Raw genomic sequence first — 21,828 nt, 5'->3', positions numbered from 1 at the left:
ATTCTCCCAATCCTCTTCTGGATCATCCAAATGCTCTCTAGCAAACTTCAGACGGGCCTGGACATGTACTGGCTTAAGCAGGGGGACACGTCTGGCACTGCAGGATTTGAGTCCCTGGCGGCGTAGTGTGTTACTGATGGTAGCCTTTGTTACTTTGGTCCCAGCTCTCTGCAGGTCATTCACAAGGTCTCCCCGTGTGGTTCTGGGATTTTTGCTCACCATTCTTGTGATCATTTTGACCCCACGGGGTGAGATCTTGCATGGAGCCCCAGATCGAAGGAGATTATCAGTGGTCTTGTATGTCTTCCATTTTCTAATAATTGCTCCCACAGTTGATTTCTTCACACCAAGCTGCTTACCTATTGCAGATTCAGTCTTCCCAGCCTGGTGCAGGTCTACAATTTTGTTTCTGTTGTCCTTTGACAGCTCTTTGGTCTTGGCCATAGTGGAGTTTGGAGTGTGACTGTTTGAGGTTGTGGACAGGTGTCTTTTATACTGATAACGAGTTCAAACAGGTGCCATTAATACAGGTAACGAGTGGAGGACAGAGGAGCCTCTTAAAGAAGTTGTTACAGGTCTGTGAGAGCCAGAAATCTTGCTTGTTTGTAGGTGACCAAATACTTATTTTACCGAGGAATTTACCAATTAATTCATTAAAAATCCTACAATGTGATTTCCTGGATTCTTTCCCCCCATTCTGTCTCTCATAGTTGAAGTGTACCTATGATGAAAATTACAGGCCTCTCTCGTCTTTTTAAGTGGGAGAACTTGCACAATTGGTGGCTGACTAAATACTTTTTTGCCCCACTGTGTGTGTGTATATATATATATATATATATATATATATATATATATATATATATATATATACTGGGTGCGATTTGCTGGGGGGGATTGGGGGGATCATCCCCCCCTCTGGTTTTTATCTCTGCTGAAAAAAAATCCTCAGGGACAACCCCATCAATAAAACAAACAAACCAAAAAAAAAAAAGTTGACATGACAGGCATGTTGTGACACAGTTTCCTATGGTCTACATTGCACTCACTTTCAAAATGACCCGAAGTGGCAGCTTTGATGTTCACGAACGTCCCCAGCAAATAGATACATTGTAGATAATAACAATATCCAGAGTGTGAACGTGGATTTAGCGCCATGAATCACATCCTTATTGATGAGCGCAACAGAATGAATGTATCCACACTGACAGCCTTCTTTTCCTCGCTGTCAATGGGCCAGACGTGCGTTCCTTCCCTGCTGAGAAATTCGCAGAAATGTGGATTAAAGAAGGGCGAAACGCGGCGGATAGCGCACCGACGGGAAAGCAGAAAAGGCCACATGAACTGCGCCATCAGAGCAAACTGTTCATTTATTATTCATGTATTTTAGTGATTTTCGAGTCACTGTCCATTTAATCCGGAGGGAGAGAAACATCACAGCAACGCGACAAGCAATGCAAACTTTGTTGTGTGTTAGTGTTCATGTATTTAGTCAGAGAGATAGGAAGATGAATTTACTACCTCTGGTTTAGTGTTCGTTTTCATTTAGTGTTATTCATTTGATATCATGGGATGTTATTGAGCTGTTAGCCCATTGTTACCTTAATTTTGTGACGTTTCATGATTAAAAAAAAAACATCCCCCCTTCTGGTTTTTTAACAAATCGCACCCTGTATATATATAATATATATATATATATATATATATATATATATATATATATATATATATATATATATATATATATATACACACTCTGTATTTTTTGCTTATTTGTTTTTAGGGAGAGACTGGACCCAGAGGACCTCCTGGGCCACCGGGTTCTAGAGCAGCGCCTGTGAGTGTGCCGTGATTTGCTTTGCAGATCAGAACAGAATCCCTCACTAATATAAAGTTAAACTGTATGCAGATCGTCTGATGAGCTCGTTTTCCTGGTTTTGTATTTCAGGGGTCTCCAGGTCAGCCTGGTCCTCCTGGAGCAGCTGGATTTTCCGGGCCTCCTGTGAGTACACAGTCTCATTATTTATCGATAAATCTGTTCTTGTGTCATTTTTTAAATAATTTTTTACCATTTTTATTTCTTTTGCCAGGGCCCCGACGGTCAGCCTGGTGCGAAAGGAGGACCAGGAGATCCAGGTGCAAAGGGTGAAGCAGGAGCTCCCGGTCCTCAGGGAACGGCAGGAAAACCTGGAGCTCAGGTAAGACGTGACATTTAGAGGTTAACCTTTAGTAACTTTAGGTCATTTTCCCCGTTCATGCGGTCATTCTAATACATCATCGTCCGCTTGTTAGTGAGAAAACCGTAAAACTCGACGTTCTCGGTCATTCATTTTACCAATTGCACAAAAGAACATTGAAGAACATTGGTATCCAGAGCATCATGCTGCTTCTCCCTGCTTGCCTTCTTCCCATAGTACATCCTAGTGCCATGAGCCTTGGTTGCCCATGACCCTGTCACCAGTTTCACCAGAAATCTGAAATAAATATACAAGACACATTAATTTAATTTATTTATTTATTTATTTATTTTTGTAGGGAGCGTCTGGTGTAACAGGACTGAAAGGCGCCAGAGGGAGTCAGGGAGCCGCTGTAAGTCCCACCATCAAGTTTTCTGAGGATAATTTCAGGATTTGACTTCTGTCACACTCATCCTTTTCCTATTTCTTCTTGCCTTCTCAGGGTTCCAGTGGTTTCCCAGGAGCTGCAGGAGGTGTAGGCATACCAGGCTCTGCTGTAAGTGTCTCCACAATAGTTATCACTTCACAAAACCTTAAAACCTTGATGTATTATACAGGAATGTACTTAAAACATATTATTCGATACCTGAGTTTGGGTCAGGAAAGTGAGTCTGGACCTGCTAAACTCGCAAGTCCTGGGTGTTGACAGGATCGCTCAAAAAGAATTCGAAAGCCTTTTGAGTGAAAGTTTTTTCATTGTTCTAATTGATTGTAGATACCTGAATTTATTTTTTTTGAATAAACCTCCACATTTTTTGTCAGGGTGCAGTTGGAGAGCCTGGTTCACAAGGACCTCCAGGAAAGAAGGGTGAACCTGGAGTGCGCGGAGAACCAGGAGGTCCAGGTCGTCAAGGAGAGCGTGGAAACGCAGGACCAGCTGGAAGCCCTGGAGATAAAGGCGATTCTGGAGAAGACGGACCATCGGTAAACTGATCTTAGCCTGTGTTACACACTCTGAGTATTAACTGCTGTTCTGTACACCAGTTTCGCACACACTGTGCATGACAAAATGAGCTTCAGTCTCTAACTGTACACTAGCAAGTGTTAGTGCTGTGCTGAAAACCATCCACCACTGTTGGTTATTTATTTATTTGTTTAATTTTCTCAGGGCCCTGATGGACCTCCAGGACCTGCGGGATTGTCGGGGCAGAGAGGGTTGGTGGGTCTACCCGGTATGAGAGGAGAGCGTGGACTGATGGGCCTTCCTGGACCTGCTGTAAGTTTGACCATCATTTCACTCACACTGCCCAATTCAACACAACATGCTGCGATCAATGAATAATTGTTTCATTCTTAAGAGTGATCAGTTAATACTAATGAGCTTAATGGGGGAAAGCCATGGCCTAATGGTTAGAGAAGCAGCTTTGGGACCAAAAGGTTGCTGGTTCAATTCCCTGGACCAGCAGGAATGGCTGAAGTGCCCTTGAGCAAGGCACCTAACCCCAACTGCTCCCTGGGCTGCCCTATACGTCGCTCTGGATAACAGCATCTGCTAAATGCCATTAATATCGGGACTTAATTAATCTGAAATCACAATTATTTAGTTTTGAGACACTTTAGATGATTGGTTTGATTTTTATGCTGATGGTTGTTATCATTCCAAGATCATTAGTGATAAAAACACATGTAAGCATTGCATTTTTTTTTTCATTTTTTGCTTTTATTCACTTCAAAAGAAAGAAAAATAAAGGTCAGTGAGAAAAAGACTGTTTGTAGCTGCTATAGCATAAGTAAGAACAGGCACTAGCTTGTTTCGAGGACATTCAGTAATATTCTATCCACATTCACTGGATATGAGCAATCGCGTGCTCTGATACTACTATCGCTACTCTACTACTAGGATATCAGCTCATATACCGTGAGTAGAGAAAAACAAAATGATGGAGCGTGTTGCTGAACCAACTGAGGACGGAATAAAAACTCGACTCGAAAACTAAACCCCAAAAATTGTTTTCAAGTATTTAAAAGAAACAGAAATAGCTAAAATAATATAGTCCCCCCAATATCTCCTGTTCCACACTCCAGCCCAGTCGGTGGCAGTAATGCGCCTTTAAGTTGATTTGCCAACCGCCAAAAAAAAAAACCTAAAGAAGAAGAAGAGGAAACCCCCCCAAAAATACCAAAAAAGCAACAAAATATGGAATAAAAGTATTTGATAGTAAGAAAAAGCGTCAGATATTTTTAATTTTTCAAGAATTATTATTATAATCATATTTTTCACAAATTGCTCCTGTCATTTTGCCGGTTTGTTTACATTCTAAGCGGAAATGATTTTGTCGGACGTTTTGATGTAAAGTTTTTATTCATCGAATTTGCAAAAGATAAAAATGCTCCGTTTCTCAAAATCCAGTGAATGTGGATAGAATAAAACAGTTATTCCACTCAATCTCGTCGTACACGGCTTATAGACAACTCAACTCAGTGCTACACGCCTCGTCGGCTGTCAGCTCATGTACGACCCGATTTCCTGGCATAACTGTTTAATATTAAACACAATTCGTTTAACGTGTTATTCTTTAAGCATTTTAATCATTGACAAGTTGCTGTGGTTTATAAGAGGAATAAAATACTTCATGTTCAAGGAAAATAATCAATTCAGGCTCCTCAGTGTAACTCACACCACCCTGTCAAGCCCGGCGCTACGAGGGGGCGTTTGGGGGCGACGCCCCCTCAAGTCAACCACCCCGCCCCCTCAGTTGCGAGAGTTGGAAAAAAAAATTATAATAATAACAATGAAATACTGCAAAAATAGTAGCCTAAACTATTCAATAATATCAAATATTTAACAAATAAACTAAATTAATTACTTTTAAAACAAACTGAAATGGCAGTTGTTCAAAGCAATCTGATAGGTTGAGGGTTGCGCGGGATATGTGGTTGCTAGGCTACATTATATTGTATATCGAGTCGATTGCATGGTGTCAGTGCCATTCAAGACAGCTAGTCAAGTGCTTGGTTTAAAGATGGATATACGAAAGTGGATTAAATCTAGTAAGCCTCCTCCAGAGGATCCGAGACATTGTTCACCAGCAGCACCACCAGACACAGCCTTGCAGACTTCTTCAGCAGAGCCATCTGAACCGTCTCTTCAGTCTACTAGCAGCACGACTCGTGGTAGTAAGACGGAGCGTTTTTTTTTTTTTTTTAACACCGCCCCCTCTGATAAACTGATCGCCCCCTGAATATTTCAATTCTGGCGCCGGGCCTGCACCCTATCATTGATTATTTTCATAAAACAGCACAATATAGAGTGTTTACAGAGAATTATTCTCTTATTCTACAGCAGCGGCTACAATTATCGACACCTTAACGATCTTTTGGCCGTCGCAAAAGTAGAAAAGACTTTCAGTGTGTAAATTGTGCATGAATAATTACTCAAACTTCCACTGGAAAACAATGAGTTGATTCCTGATTATTTAGCGTATCAGATCACGTGACACCGCTCCACAAGTATTGACACCTTTGTCCACAGTTATCGACACCGTTCCACAATTATCAACATCCAGATGATTATTTATTTTTTTTAAAAATAATCAGTATGTGGTATTAAGTTAACAAAACATAGTTTTTATTTAAAATTTGTTTTACATAGACTTATATTCAGTACAAAATATATTTTATATAAATAAATTGATGTCGGTGTTTACGTAAATGAGGAAGTAATTCTAATGTTCGTAAACAAATGAACTGATAATGTTGAACGTGTGTCAGAAAATAATTTTGTTCCACTTTCTAAGTATTTTCGTAGATCACATTTTGTTAATCATTTGTTGTTGTTTGTATTAATTTCTAGTTTTGTAGTTTACCAATAAATCTCAACAGGCAATTGATATTGTAACCATATGAAACTCCAGGTCAAAGGTCGCATGTCATTCCTCGAACCAGAATATAAAATGTCTCCTGATATTGTAATATGTGGTAGATATTTACAACAAACTAAAAAAAAAAAATTCTGAATGGAATCGAACAATTTGAATATTTCATATTTTTTTATATGTTCGGAATTTAATTCTGGTCTAATTCTATTTATTGCAATCGGATTCCAAATACTCTATAAAACATTCCATTCTGTTATGAATCAGAAAAAAATATTATAAATCACAGTACTTTTATTTTTTTAAAGTACTTCATCTACTTCAACAATGTTACACAAAGATCGATCCATAACAGTTGTAAATGTCAGATCGATCCATAACAGTTGTAAATGTCACTTAATCCCACAGGGTGTCGATATTGGTGGACACCGGTGAAAGTGATCACTATTATCGACACCTCACGCATGTGACTTCTCAAACGCGCGTTTTAGATACAAAATGGCGTCTGTCAAATGAAAGAGTAAGAAACAAAGTAGGTTTCGACGAGGAGATCATGAAATATCGGTGAATTTGATCAGTAAAAACATGTCCATGATCTTTCCACCATGCTTACCTGCGACGATAACGTCCGGGTTTTCCTCAACTTGCTGAAAAAAATTCCATCTCAGGTAACGAGCTGTGTCATCAGACGACAAGGTCAAAGGGCGAGGCGGGTCTTCCGGTTGATTAATTAACCGATAATAACTGTTGGAACTGAAACTCGCCTTTGTAAGATTGTTTTTTATTGGTAAATCTGAAAAGGTGTCGATAATTGTGGATTGTTGATAATTGTAGCCGCTATTCTAGTACAAAATTACAGAAACAATCATGAAAAGCGTCACACCGTTTTTGCACTTCTTAAAGATTTGGTACCGTAATCATTATATCGCGCATATAATTAAGGATGCAGCTGTGTTTCTTCTCGTTCAGGGTCTGCCTGGAAAACCCGGCACCAAAGGCCCTTCTGGGGTAAAAGGTGGTATTGGTCCTGTTGGATTACCAGGACCTGCTGGAGACAGAGGAGATGCTGGCTCACAGGTTTGGCCGTTTCGCTTGTCAAGTCTCGGACAGTCCTTTGAAATTTCATATTCGTGTATTTCCATACAGTATATCGTATGTAAACTTTGTGTTTTAAGGGTCCTGCAGGTGCAGATGGAGGTCCTGGAACTGATGGCACTCGTGGAATCAAAGTATGTAAAGAAATCATAATTCTAAAATATTTGAGGATTTTCATGGCGATTTCCGAAGCACAACTTTTCTTATTCTCTCCTCCAAATTAACTGTGTTAATTGGCTGTGTGCAATTTTTTTTTCTTTTTCAGGGAGATAAGGGAACACCAGGTGATGAGGGTCTTCCTGGACCCCAAGGACAACCAGGAACAACCGGACCAGTCGGAGGTCCTGGAGGTCCTGGATTGAGAGGAGAAAAAGTGAGTTACCTCATATGTTTGTAATCCTGAAATTTTCGTATATAAAAACATAATAAATTGTTTTTAACATCATGTAACATTAAAGTTGAACATTTCTCTTGATTGCAGGGTGCAAGAGGGCCAGCGGGTCCAGCCGGACAGCCAGGAGTCAGAGGAAAACAGGTCACATGACCATTTAAACACTATCCATTAAATGCTGTCAGACACACTACATGGTTAAACACCATCACAGTGCGTTCATACTGCAAAGAAGTGAAACACTTTTTCAGGATTAGTTTTTATAGAATATGCTCTGCCTCACCACAGGGACCTCAGGGGCCACAAGGAGACAAAGGAGAGAAAGGGACCGCTGGTGAGAGGGGTCAGAAAGGTCACCGTGGCTTTTCTGGAATTCAGGGCCTCCCAGGAACAGCTGTGAGTATAAGATCATCATCATCATAGAGTACGCCCGATTCTCATATTATGATAATCGTACTTGTAAAGATTCGAGCTGGTTTTCCTGATAGTAATCATTTTTCTGAATAAAGGGAGCAACAGGAGATGAAGGTGCGAGAGGAATTGTTGGACCGAGTGGGCAAAGAGTGAGTTGTTAATATTATTTCAGGCTATTTGCTACAAAAGCATTAAGATCTTGGGTCAGAATTTAAAAAAAAAGGTGCAAAACAAATGATGTCTTTGTACGTTCCCATTAGGGACCTTCTGGGCCTGTTGGACCTGCTGGTAAAGAAGGTGAGATGGGTTCTCCTGGAGCCATTGGGAATCCTGGATCTCGGGGCAGCCCTGGAGATATCGGACCAGAGGTGAGAAGCTGGAGTAGCTACACATATAGGCGAAAGAAATGAACAAACCATTAGGTTTAAGCTTTATTTCTTCATTTCTCTGCTCTGTTAAGGGGCCGAAAGGAGAACCTGGCCCTCCAGGCCCTCCTGGTCCTCCTGGACCTCCGACAGCTGTAGAGGATGACTTTTATAAAAACATCGACTATGACGGCGGGTTTGAGTCTCCAGATTCTCCCCTTCCGGAGTACAACAAGGACGAGGCGATACCTGTGAATAGTTCTGGTGTCGTTCACGTCGACAGTAGCGTCCATGCCTCACTGAAGTCTCTGAGCAGTCAGCTGGACAGCATTAAAAACGCCGACGGGAGCCGCCATCACCCGGCACGCACCTGCCAGGACATCAGGCAGTGCTACCCGATGAAGAAGAGCGGTGAGGAGTCAATCGTGAAAATGTACAAAGAGTCAGGCTGTCATGGGTCATCGGTTCTGAAGATCATGATTTTCTTGATGAATTGTAGATTAAGCCTTCACAGAAAAACATCATCTTAACCTCCTTGCATATCAATAACACTATAACGTAGCATAGTAAACAGCTGAGGCAGTGTTGTAGTCGAGTCACTAAACCCCGAGTCCGAGTCCAGTCTCGAGTCCCTGGTGTTCAAGTCCGAGTCAAGACCAAGTCATTAAAAACAATTTTGAGTCCGAGAACAAGACTCCAACCGCACCATTTGACGGTGGCTGTTTCAGCGCCATTAACATGAGTTTGTTCCTGAACATGCCGTATGAACAGGTGAACGTGCTTCTCTTTATCAGGGAGTGTGAAGTATTCTGTCAGAGATGGTTGGGAGACGGATGTAAGTGCAGAAGGTGTGTTTATTAATACAAGTGAAGACGGTAAACAATCCAGAACGGCAGGCAAAATCGTAAAACGGTGAAGCAGGCGACAGGCCGAGCGAGGCACAAACAGGCTATCGTAGACTCGGCAGAATCAAAGACGAGAAACAGGAAATCAGGAAACCAAACAAGGAAATAAGGCTCAGTAATGCAACTCAATACTTCGCAGAGTAAGTAAAACTGCAATTTCAGAGTTTTTATATAGGCGCGCTGATTGCACCTTAATCCTGTGCAGGTGTGAGTCGTTTACGGCGTGTGCGAGAGTCTGCTTGGCGCGCGCGCTGTCCGGAGCGCGCCCGAGATTCTATCTAATGCACGCGCCAAGGCACAAAGTTGTGACAGTCTTGCACAAAATTCATACAAAAATTAATGTAGATATAAATATCTTATGGTAAATCATTATGGCATGTTACAAAAAATAAAGAAAAAAACCATCCAAGTCCTCGTCTCCAATTTACGAGTCCGAATGCAGTTAATGCACGAGTCCAAGTCCGAGTCATCTGTGCTCAAGTCCAAGTTGAGTCATGAGTCCTTAAAATTAGGGCACGAGTCAGACTCGAGTACTACAAGCCTGAGTTGAGGGCGATAGTTTGGTTTCCTCCGGGTGCTCCGGTTTCCCCCACAGTCCAAAGACATGCAGGTTAGGTTAACTGGTGACTCTAAATTGAGCGTAGGTGTGAATGTGAGTGTGAATGGTTGTCTGTGTCTATGTGTCAGCCCTGTGATGACCTGGCGACTTGTCCAGGGTGTACCCCGCCTTTCGCCTGTAGTCAGCTGGGATAGGCTCCAGCTTGCCTGCGACCCTGTAGAACAGGATAAAGCGGCTAGAGATAATGAGATGAGATGACGAGAGACTTTATAGATGGTCTAGAGTTATTCATATAGCTGTTCATTTTGTGGCTTACACTGACACAGTAAATATGACGTTGCTATAAAATTTCATTTTCTGTGTTTTGCACTTAGCTGTAAGAGTGACTTTATCCTCATCTCTGAATGTGCTGTAGGTGAGTACTGGGTGGATCCTAACGAGGGAAGTCTGAAGGACGCAATTAAGGTGTACTGTAACATGGAGACGGGGGAGACATGCGTGTCTGCAAACCCGCCCAGCATCCCACGCAAGAGCTGGTGGACTTCTCGCTCCAGCACCCCAAAACCTGTGTGGTTTGGAGCCACCATGAACAAAGGAACGAAGGTCTGTGAACTTCGAATGGTGGCTAATCCACAGATTGTTCTGTATATTGTACCTGTTTTAACTCCTACAGGCTACCATACTGTGTAGTATACCGTGCTACACCATGCAATACTACGTCTTACTATACTCACTGTACTGTACTATATCTCAGCTTTGGAGTGAGAATTTTTCACCCAGAAAAGAGGTAAGGGGGAAGTTTGAAGCCCGAAGGCGAAAAATTCAATGCTCTCTGATTTTCACCAAATGCATTAAAGAAGTCAAGACAAATACAGGGGTGCACTTAGTTTCGTCCTGTCATGCTGCAGGGCTCTGAGATCTGAGCCTCTCATTTCCAATATATTATTCTCAATAAAACATACAGGTTTGAGACGCACAAATGTAAAGATTTTTAAAGTACACGTTCAGTGCATGAGTTCGGATGGAAATATACCTGGTTTATCTTCTATTCATCTTCTATAGCCGACTGTACTATTATTCTATACTATATCAATTTTATCCACTGTACTATAGTCAGGTATAGTTTTACTGGGAAATGCGCCACTTGCCACTCGTATTTCTCATACGAGCTCCATCTGGGACATGGAGAACCAAAACCGTGACATAAATCTCTTTATTTTTTTCGCGGTCCGGTTTCCATCAAATCCTGCGCTCTGATTGGTTGGCAAGCGGGTCCGTATCCTACGATACAGACCCCAGTTACGGACCCTGGTTACGGACCTCTGGTGACTCGCTCGTTCACAAGAACAACAAGAACATAGTAGCAATTTTTGTCAACATTTATTTTTGCATTTCTCAGGAGAATAGCATTAATTTTACAGCATGGATAGCGATAACGACAGTGTTCACAGCGAAAGCGAGTTTTATTACCCTGAGGAAGAAGAAATAAAAGAAAACATTTCAGGAGAAAGCTAAAAACCTGTAACTGTTGCTAATAGGGTTGCCACCTGTGTCTGACAAAAATCCTGGACATTTCGACCATCCAATCGACCTTTTTGCTTGTAAGCAACGGCGCCCTTCACACATCTAACCCAAGACAAAAATCGCCCTTCTACGCTGAAACTGTATTGCTCTAATTAGTAAAAATGACGCTTTTGCTAGTTATTTGTTTAGTTAATTGCTTTACATAATATAGCAGGTCTTCATTAGCCTGGCAAGCCAGACTAAATGTGAATATTTAGTCTGGCCTCGATCCGTAGACATTTCCGAAGCGGGTAGGAGGAACAAACCGCTGTCTTTCAAACTGTCTCTGTGCGTATAGGCCAACGCTCTGACCAATCAGCGCAACAGTGACTGTGACGTAGTCAGAGCGACAGAAAGCAGTGGGGGAGGCCTTGAAATAAATAATTTTTCAAAATGCGTATTAATTAATAAACAGGTTCTAGATATTAAGAAGTTTGGAGATAATGACCACAAGTTTGGAGTCTGTACCACATACATAACATACACTCATTTTTTTCCCCAAGTGTTTTTCAAGGGTTTGCTTAAACTGTTTTTGAGAGTTTTTATTTAGTGGTGTTTGGTGAAATAATTTCCCTTAAATTTAAAATAACGGGAAAATAAGAAACAATCAAAAAGTAATGTTTCAAAGCTGTTTATTAATTCTTCGTACTGCACAAACTAGCCCCATCCTTTTGGCTACGAGCGGAGCCAGCTGGTAGATCAGACTTTTGCCATAGCCGGTCGGCAAAACAGCGAAAATGTCCTTCTTGAAAAGGAATGAGCGGAGAGCCTCTTCCTGCTCATGTTTCAACGGAAACTCCAAGTCTAATTCTTCTAAAACTGATTCCAAAGCGGAGTCAAACGCGCGCTGTTCACTAGCGGTAGCTATCTTTCCTGCTGCGCTTTCTCCAGCCTCGCGCAGCTTTGTCACTCCTGCAAAAGCCCGCCCAAAGAATCCAAACAAAAACCTTGCGTTGTGATTGGCGGGCACGATTTGATGCCCGGAGTGTTTTTGTTTACATGGTGCGAGGCTAGACCCATTCGCTAGGCAAAAATATTTTTGGCCGCCAGGCGGGTGGGTCTAGTTTACTAGGCTAGGTCTTCAGTATTTTGGTTTATTTCCAACAGTTTTTGGTTGTGGACAACTGGGGGCAGTAGTGGGCACAGGTAAAAGGGAAATACATAATTAAGTTCTGTTTGTTTGCTTATGTGGAATAAAAATAAATAATCTAATTTTTCATTGTATCTAAGAATACCTGAATGTAACAGTGTAAGGTGTAGTGTCAAACAGCTTACCTGGTTGCTTAGAGTGTGGTGTGTGCTTTGCTTGTGCTTGCCTGTGCCTCTGCTGCTCTTGGCTAAACAAATACATAGGAGGACATGTAACTGATATAACTTGGCACATACAGTACATACAGGAGTATGTTACTACACTATTTCATTTAATTCACCAAAACCTTACCTAATCTTCCATTTATATTTGGTGTTTTTCTTTGCTGCTGCTATGAGTCCTGGCTGATTTTCAATGAATGTCTTGAACTCAGTACAGGACAACTGAAAGTTTAGCCTGACTTGAAGCTCAGCCTTCACCATTACAACAGAGAGTCTGTTTCTTTTATCAGTCCAAGCCGGTTCCAAGCTAGCACCAACTCCCTGCTGGGCCAGAGGAAAGAACCGCTTACGTCAGCGGGGGGGCGGAGTTGTTAAGACCAACAACAATAATGCTGCATTCATGTGCTATGGGAATTATGGTAAATACCAAACGCCGACATGGAAAGCACACATGAACGCCCCCTCTTGTGGTATTTTCCACTGGGCAACTCGTAGAAAATTTTGATACACGAGTTGCCGAGATGAGATGAACTTTAACATTTTCAACATGGCGGCGAGCGGTACAAGACTAGCTTATGAACCAAGAAAGAAGTGGTTTTCACCTACGGAAAGCTGACTCTCACCTTTTAAACGAGTCATGTTATGTATATTATATTATTATAATACGTATATTATAGCCTAATACAAAATATTCTGTGGCTGTCCAAAGAACGCCAACAATGATCTAGATACTGGCTACTCTCATTGTGGCTACAGCCAAATTTCCAAAAACTGCGTGGCATTCAATGTGTTAAGAAAATCTCTACTTGTCATGATCAGGAAATATTCAGCATTTTTTTACTTTTGATAACTCATATTCCTGCTGCAGCTGATGAACAAGGCAATCTATAATTGTTTTAGCCAAATAACAGGCCTGATTCTGAATCCACCATCTTTAATTTGTCAACAACAACAAAAACATGTGAACACAACACACTGGTAAATACCACTTCCCAACTGGAAAATATCATCTTCCCATAGCACATGAATGCAGCATAACAAGACCATGAAAGATCGCCATTTTTAAGCGCCGAGAAGCAGCAGCTGTACAAACGCGAAGTCATCCATTATTATTGTTGTTGTTACTGCTGCTTCTTCCGTGTTTTTGCTTTGATATTCGCGCCAAGGTTTATGTAAACGTAGCGCCGTAACTGACGTATACAGCGACGTAAGTGACGTATACAGCGACGTAATGACGTATTCAGCGACGTGATGACGTGGCTCCGCTTAGTGGCGCTTAGCACGGGCGAGCTATGGAAAAGCAAACTGGTTCTCAGCTGGCTCGCAAGTTGAAATACACATTTTGCCCATCATGTACAAAAAACCGGGACATTCAGTGTCCCGGATTTTTATTTTTTTTTTCCGGGACAGACCATGAAAATCCGGGACAATCAGGAAAAACCGGGACAGGTGGCAACACTAGTTGCTAATGCCGAGCAAAAACATGGCTGAATCCTGAATGACTCAATTTTGTATAAATAGGGGACTACATAGGCGGCAAAATGTAGTTTTTTCCTGCCATGGAAGTGCACTTGTATACCGAGGAGGAAGAAATTTGCATTACAGCCGTGAATGAGGATTCAAAATGGCGGCTCGGCTCGGTTTTCCCTTTCGGGCGCTCTCGTTTTCTGTTAGAATTTGGTAAAGAAAAAAATAAATATATTATTTACCAGCTTAAGGTCGGTCCGTATGGTGAAATACCGTGACCTCGGCCCAGAGGGTCTCGCTCAGTACTTTCAAGACCTCGGTCACGGTATTTCACGATACGAACCTCCCAGCTGGTAAATAACATATATATATGACACTCGTGAGGAAATCGATGAGTGGGTTGTTTTGATAAATTTGGGGACTTTTTGTTTGTGAATGTGTTGATATAATAAAAAGAAAATCACACGTTGGCTTGAAGATATGAAGTTTATCTTCTCATGTTGAAAAACTCGCATTTTTTATAATACGAAATCCATCGCGGATCTGAGTGACATATTTAAATAATATTGTCTGGCTTTTTTTCGTGGTGTATCAGATATATTCCATTCAGCTAGCATGATACTGAACGAGTCGAAGACGAGTAGCTGAATGGAATACATCTGATATACCATGAAAAAAAGCCAGCCAATATTATTATTATTATTATTATTATACATTCCTTTCGGGTGTTCAATGCATCTTTCTCTTTCAAAATTCTCTCAATCTTCCATATTTAACGAAGCAAATCTGGCAGCCATTTTTTTTACAAATTGTCCCAGTCGCTCGCTAGTGCGGAAGTTTTACGTCTCCAACGTGTGACGTCATGTTGTTTTGCCAACCATGCGATATCGTAAACTATATTCAACGCTCATTCTCCATTGGGTAGAGTGATGTAATACACGTAGGATAAGCGATATGCTAACAATATTGCATGCTATCAAACCAAATGAATGAAACCTGCTAGAAGAGAATAGAACACATGTTTTTATTCCATGGAAAAAGTGTCCAAAACTGTGACACCGTGACCCGGAAGATGGAAAAAGTGTCCTGTGTGTATAATAAGTAAATAATATTGGCTGGCTTTTTTTCATGGTCTATCAGATATATTCCATTCAGCTATCATGATATTGAACGAGTTGAAGATGAGTAGCTGAATGGAATATATCTGATAGACCACGAAAAAAAGCCAGCCAATATTCCTCTCATCTCATTATCTGTAGCCGCTTTATCCTGTTCTACAGGGTCGCAGGCAAGCTGGAGCCTATCCCAGCTGACTATGGGCGAAAGGCGGGGTACACCCTGGACAAGTCGCCAGGTCATCACAGGGCTGACACATAGACACAGACAACCATTCACACTCACATTCACACCTACGCTCAATTTAGAGTCACCAGTTAACCTAACCTGCATGTCTTTGGACTGTGGGGGAAACTGGAGCACCCAGAGGAAACCCACGCGGACACGGGGAGAACATGCAAACTCCACACAGAAAGGCCCTCGCCGGCCACGGGGCTCAAACCTGGACCTTCTTGCTGTGAGGCGACAGCACTAACCACTACACCACCGTGCCGCCCGCCAGCCAATATTATTATTATTATTATAATACATACGTACACACTCTTGTCATATCAGAATTCTCGAAGGCCAACACGAGCTTACCTGCGATTTGGTGCTGTTAGCGCGGCAGAGTAGTTCCCTTCTAGCCGGTGTAGTGTTGGCGCAGGCTAATGCTAGCGCAGTCAAGCCAAATATTATTATTACATTCCCTGTGTAATTTACTTAGTTACTTTTAAAATCAACATCGACAGCTACACACAATGGAATGACCTGGCAGCCAGAATTCTGTCAAAATCTTCCACTTTTAACGAAGCAAACCTGGAGGCCATGTTTGTTTGCAAACAGTCACTTGTTAGCGTGGAAGTTTTACATCACCGACATGTCTCTTTTCCAGTTTTTCGATGTCCGTTGGTATGTTTTTCTCTTGTGAAATATGTGTGAAGACTATCTAATAAAGTTTCGGTAGCCTTTCGGGTGTTCAGTGCATCTTCAGTTTCAGTTTTCAGTTTATTTATTTAATGCTTAATCCGAGCAGTAGCACTGGATTAGCCCCGTCTTCTCTCTTTCCCGGCAGACAAAGAAATGATTCTGCGAATGCGCAGGAGAAAAGCTTTGTCAATGAGCTCTGACGTGTGACGTCGTGTTGTCTTGACAACCATGCAATATCGTAAACGCTCATTCTCCATTGGGTAGAGTGACGTAATACTTGTAGGATAAGCGATATGCTAACAATATTGCATGCTATTGAACCAAATGAATGAAACCCGCTAGAAGGGAATAGAACATGTGTTTTTATTCCATCGAAAAAGTGTCCTGCGCATATAATAATTCCCGATATTTCACTCCAATGATTTCACTCCCAGTGTTTTCCCGCTGACTAGATGTACGTTGGCAAAATGGCGAACCGGTTAAAAATTAAAATTATTTTCATTAACTTGCGTATATATTTTTTTGTGGATGTGTCCATATAGTATAAAGAACATGACACATTCACTTTGCTCACTCGTGATTATATACACAGTGCTGAGCGTAAATGAGTGCACCCCCTTTGAAAAGTAACATTTTAAACAGTATCTCAATGAACACAAACAATTTCCAAAATGTTGACAAGACAAAGTTTAATAGAACATCTGTTTAACTTATAACGTGAAAGTAAGGTTAATAATATAACTTAGATTACACATTTTTCAGTTTTACTCAAATTAGGGTGGTGCAAAAATGAGTACACCCCACAACAAAAACTACTCCATCTAGTACTTTGTATGGCCTCCATGATTTTTAATGACAGCACCAAGTCTTCTAGGTATGGAATGAACAAGTTGGCGACATTTTGCAACATCAATCTTTTTCCATTCTTCAACAACGACCTCTTTTAGTGACTGGATGTTGGATGGAGAGCAATGCTCAACTTGTCTCTTTAGAATTCCCCATAGGTGTTCGATTGGTTTCAGATCAGGAGACATACTTGGCCACTGAATCACTTTCACCCTGTTCTTCTTCAGAAATCCAACAGTGGCCTTAGATGTGCGTTTAGTCATGTTGGAAAAGTGCACGACGACCAAGGGCACGGAGTGATGGCAGCATCTTCTCTTTCAGTATAGAGCAATACATCTGTGAATTCATGATGCCATCAATGAAATGCAGCTCCCCGACACCAGCAGCATTCATGCAGCCCCACATAAGGACGCTGCCACCACCATGTTTCACTGTAGGCACCATGCAGTTTTCTTTGTATTCCTCACCTTTGCGACGCCATACAGTTTTGAAGCCATCAGTTCCAAAAACATTTATCTTGGTCTCATCACTCCAGAGTATAGAGTCCCAGTAGTCTTCATCTTTGTCAGCATGGGCCCTGGCAAACACTAGGTGGGCTTTTTTGTGCCTGGGCTTTTGGAGAGGCTTCTTTCGTGGACGGCATCCATGCATGCCAATCCTCTGCAGTGTACGCTGTATTGTGTCACGGGAAAGAGTCACCCCAGTTTGGCTTTCTGCTTCTTTAGATAACTGCAGTGAACTTGCACGCCGATTTTCTTCAACCCTTCTCATCAGAAGACGCTCCTGTCGAGGTGTTAACTTCCGTGGATGACCTGGACGTCTCTGTGAGATGGTTGCAGTTCCATCTTTCTTAAATTTTTGTACCACTTTTGCTACAGTATTCTGACTGATAAGTAAAGCTTTGCTGATCTTCTTGGACCCTTCACCTTTGGGGTGTAAAGAAGTTATTTTCTTTGGGGAATTCTGAAGAGACAAGTTGAGCATCACTCTCCATCCAGCATCCAGTCACTAAAAGAGGTCGTTGTTGAAGAATGGAAAAAGATTGATGTTGCAAAATGTCGCCAACTTGTTCATTCCATGCCTAGAAGACTTGGTGCTGTCATTAAAAATCATGGAGGACATACAAAGTACTAGATGTAGGAGTTTTTGTTGTGGGGTGTACTCATTTTTGCACCACCCTAATTTGAGTAAAACTGAAAAATGTGTAATCTAAGTTTATATTATTAACCTTACTTTCCCGTTATAAGACAAACGGATGTTATATTAAACTTTGTCTTGTCAACATTTTGTAAATTGTTTGTGTTCATTGAGATATTGTTTAAAATGTTACTTTTCAAAGGGGGTGCACTCATTTATGCTGAGCACTGTATATACATTCACCACTTGAAGATAAACATCATATCTTTGCATGACCGTGTAATATCCTCTACATACTGCACTACACCATGATGTATTGTATTTTACTGTACTAAATTATACTAAGTTGATCAACTCTACCAATTTAAACGACTAAACTTGCTATAATACTGTATATTATAGCAGAGCTTTTTGGCCCGTGCGAGCGGAGCCCCGTCGGCATAGAGTGTAGATACATAAAGAAACCCATCGAGTGGTTTCGGTCCCGTGCGTGCCTACCACCATACCAGTGTTAATAATTACAAGTCATACACACCGCCTAGTGGCCAGTGTTAGTAATTACCAGTCATACACACCGCCTAGTGGCCAGTGTTAGTAATTACCAGTCATACACACCGCCTAGGCGGCATGGTGGTGTAGTAGTTAGCGCTGTCGCCTCACAGCAAGAAGGTCTGGGTTCGAGCCCCGTGGCTGGCGAGGGCCTTTCTGTGTGGAGTTCGCATGTTCTCCCCGTGTCCACGTGGGTTTCCTCCGGGTGTTCCGGTTTCCCCCACAGTCCAAAGACATGCAGGTTAGGTTAACTGGTGACTCTAAATTGAGCGTAGGTGTGAATGTGAGTGTGAATGGTTGTCTGTGTCTATGTGTCAGCCCTGTGATGACCTGGCGACTTGTCCAGGGTGTACCCCGCCTTTCGCCCGTAGTCAGCTGGGATAGGCTCCAGCTTGCCTGCGACCCTGTAGAAGGATAAAGCGGCTAGAGATAATGAGATGAGATGAGACACACCGCCTAGTGGTCAGTGTTTGTAATTACCAGTCATACACACCGCCTAGTGGTCAGTGTTTGTAATTACGAGTCATACACACTGCCTAGTGGCCAGTGTTAGTAATTATCAGTCATACACACCGCCTAGGCGGCATGGTGGTGTAGTAGTTAGCGCTGTCGCCTCACAGCAAGAAGGTCTGGGTTCGAGCCCCGTGGCTGGCGAGGGCCTTTCTGTGTGGAGTTTGCATGTTCTCCCCGTGTCCGCGTGGGTTTCCTCCGGGTGCTCCGGTTTCCCCCACAGTCCAAAGACATGCAGGTTAGGTTAACTGGTGACTCTAAATTGACCGTAGGTGTGAATGTGAGTGTGAATGGTTGTCTGTGTCTATGTGTCAGCCCTGTGATGACCTGGCGACTTGTCCAGGGTGTACCCCGCCTTTCGCCCGTAGTCAGCTGGGATAGGCTCCAGCTTGCCTGCGACCCTGTAGAACATGATAAAGCGGCTAGAGATAATGAGATGAGATGAATGAATGACACACCGCCTAGTGGCCAGTGTTAGTAATTACCAGTCATACACACCGCCTAGTGGCCAGTGTTAGTAATTACCAGTCATACACACCGTCTAGTGGTCAGTGTTTGTAATTATGAGTCATACACACCGCCTAGGCGGCATGGTGGTGTAGTATTTAGCGCTGTCGCCTCACAGCAAGAAGGTCTGGGTTCGAGCCCTGTGGCCGGCGAGGGCCTTTCTGTGTGGAGTTTGCATGTTCTCCCCGTGTCCGCGTGGGTTTCCTCCGGGTGCTCCGGTTTCCCCCACAGTCCAAAGACATGCAGGTTAGGTTAACTGGTGACTCTAAATTGACCATAGGTGTGAATGTGAGTGTGAATGGTTGTCTGTGTCTATGTGTCAGCCCTGTGATGACCTGGCGACTTGTCCAGGGTGTACCCCGCCTTTCACCCATAGTCAGCTGGGATAGGCTCCAGCTTGCCTGCGACCCTGTAGAAGGATAAAGCGGCTAGAGATAATGAGATGAGATGAGATGAGATGAACACCGCCTAGTGGCCAGTGTTAGTAATTACCAGTCCTAAACACCACCTAGTGGCCAGTGTTAGCCGGTAAAGAAATAAAACAAAAGAGGCTGGCTATGATATAAGAAAATTCTACAACCCAGAAACAGATGGGAGCTCTGCTTTTAGGCAGTGCCTAAATCTATATATTGCTTATATCTCAGCTTTGGAGCATAACAGAATGAAGCTAAGCGATCTCTGGTGTGTCTTGATCTCCCTAATGAATATTATGAATTTGGTAAAGATTGGAGAATATTGAATTTTGCACCCCAAAACGGTAAGGAGTTAGCTTTAATATTTGGTTTTGTGGGTTGTTTTTTTTTTTTGGTGAAAAATTCACCATTCTCTGATTTTCACCAAATTATGAAACACCATGAACTCATAAGATCAAGAGTGTGGTTAGTTTCATCCTGTCACACTCCAGAGCTCCAGAGATGAGTTCTGTACCTTGGATTAACCTGATTGACTCATTCTGTCTTTTCACAATCTTATTTCACACGACTTCAAATTTAATATGATGCATTTGGATGGATTGTATCAGGGCGGCTGCACATCATATTAAATTTGCAATTCGCTTCTTTGAATGCAGTTCAAGTCAAAAACAGTGTCGATTCTGCAGCATTTGCAAAAAATAAATAAATAAATAAATAAATAAATAAACAGTGCCGCTATTCCTCCTTACTGACTATGAGCAATGAGCATTGAGGTTGAACCACATGACTTCATGCAAGTGTCCAGAAGAAAAAGGGAAGAAATGTGGAAAAGGTGTGTACACGGAAACATCTACGCACACATCTGTAAAACATCAATAACTCAATACAGAAACGAATTTCAGGAAAGTCTGTCAGCGAATGTGCCCAAATGCAGAATCCAGGGACACATGTCCGCCCGGGGGCATTTTGAGTTATTGACAGATTCAGAAAGTACAGTTTCTAAGCTTTCCAATGATGCCTTCCGTGTGGAGATCTGACAATATTTGAAGAATGTGTGGCCTTTTGAAAGTGTATACCTCTTAAAACAGAAAAGGGAGAAAATCGCCCTTAAAGTTTTCCATCTCAGCTACTCTGGGTGCAGGGCGGGCACATAATGGTGCTCATTTGCATGACATTAAGGAAAGCCCTACCCCCTACGAGCTAGCACGATACTACTTTCATGTAAACAAAGATCACCACGTCAGTTTTCCTTCCATGCAAAGTATGCCCAACACAATTATGAAGTGCAAAAATAAGTCCTAAAGTATACTTTAACGTTTTGTGGTTGAAAAATTACTCACACCGTAAGAAAGAAAGATAGCACGATGATGACACAACTAACACAACACTAGTTTCATGTAAAGCCTCGGTCACAACCGGCCGTACGGTACGTGCTCCTACAGCCGGTCTACATGCAAAAAACGCAAGAAACGCACGAGAGCGTGCATGAAACACACAAGAGCGCGCGTGTGAAAAGCACGAGGGCGCGCGTGTGACGTGCTGATTTTCGAGCCGCAGACCGGCCGCAGAGGTTCTTTTGTCATGTCAAACAAACTCTACGGGCGCTTACGTTTTTTTCAGGTTGCAAGACAAACTTACAGACAACGCGCGTCTTTCTCTATGAACAAAAAAAAAAAACGCAGCGATTTGGGAAACGCCAAAAATCACACGGCCAAAAAATCG

At 42.2% G+C, this 21,828-nt stretch overlaps 1 protein-coding gene across 1 annotated transcript in view; it reads left to right on the top strand.

Annotated features, from left to right (window-relative positions):
• col5a2b (collagen, type V, alpha 2b) overlaps window positions 1-21,828 on the top strand; it is a 74,808-nt gene that overhangs the window by 48,431 nt on the left and 4,549 nt on the right. The window contains exons 37-52 of the mRNA XM_060918701.1: window positions 1,781-1,834; window positions 1,946-1,999; window positions 2,088-2,195; window positions 2,533-2,586; window positions 2,677-2,730; window positions 2,997-3,158; window positions 3,343-3,450; window positions 7,019-7,126; window positions 7,225-7,278; window positions 7,410-7,517; window positions 7,626-7,679; window positions 7,824-7,931; window positions 8,045-8,098; window positions 8,210-8,317; window positions 8,410-8,725; window positions 10,194-10,381. Of these exons, the coding sequence (XP_060774684.1) occupies window positions 1,781-1,834; window positions 1,946-1,999; window positions 2,088-2,195; window positions 2,533-2,586; window positions 2,677-2,730; window positions 2,997-3,158; window positions 3,343-3,450; window positions 7,019-7,126; window positions 7,225-7,278; window positions 7,410-7,517; window positions 7,626-7,679; window positions 7,824-7,931; window positions 8,045-8,098; window positions 8,210-8,317; window positions 8,410-8,725; window positions 10,194-10,381 (1,692 nt within the window). The remainder of the gene's footprint in view (window positions 1-1,780; window positions 1,835-1,945; window positions 2,000-2,087; window positions 2,196-2,532; window positions 2,587-2,676; window positions 2,731-2,996; window positions 3,159-3,342; window positions 3,451-7,018; window positions 7,127-7,224; window positions 7,279-7,409; window positions 7,518-7,625; window positions 7,680-7,823; window positions 7,932-8,044; window positions 8,099-8,209; window positions 8,318-8,409; window positions 8,726-10,193; window positions 10,382-21,828) is intronic.

The sequence above is a fragment of the Neoarius graeffei genome, chromosome 4 (assembly GCF_027579695.1).
Source record: "Neoarius graeffei isolate fNeoGra1 chromosome 4, fNeoGra1.pri, whole genome shotgun sequence".
Classification (NCBI taxonomy): domain Eukaryota; kingdom Metazoa; phylum Chordata; class Actinopteri; order Siluriformes; family Ariidae; genus Neoarius; species Neoarius graeffei.
Note: the sequence above shows the minus strand (reverse complement) of the source record. Positions and strands in the feature narration are given on the sequence as shown.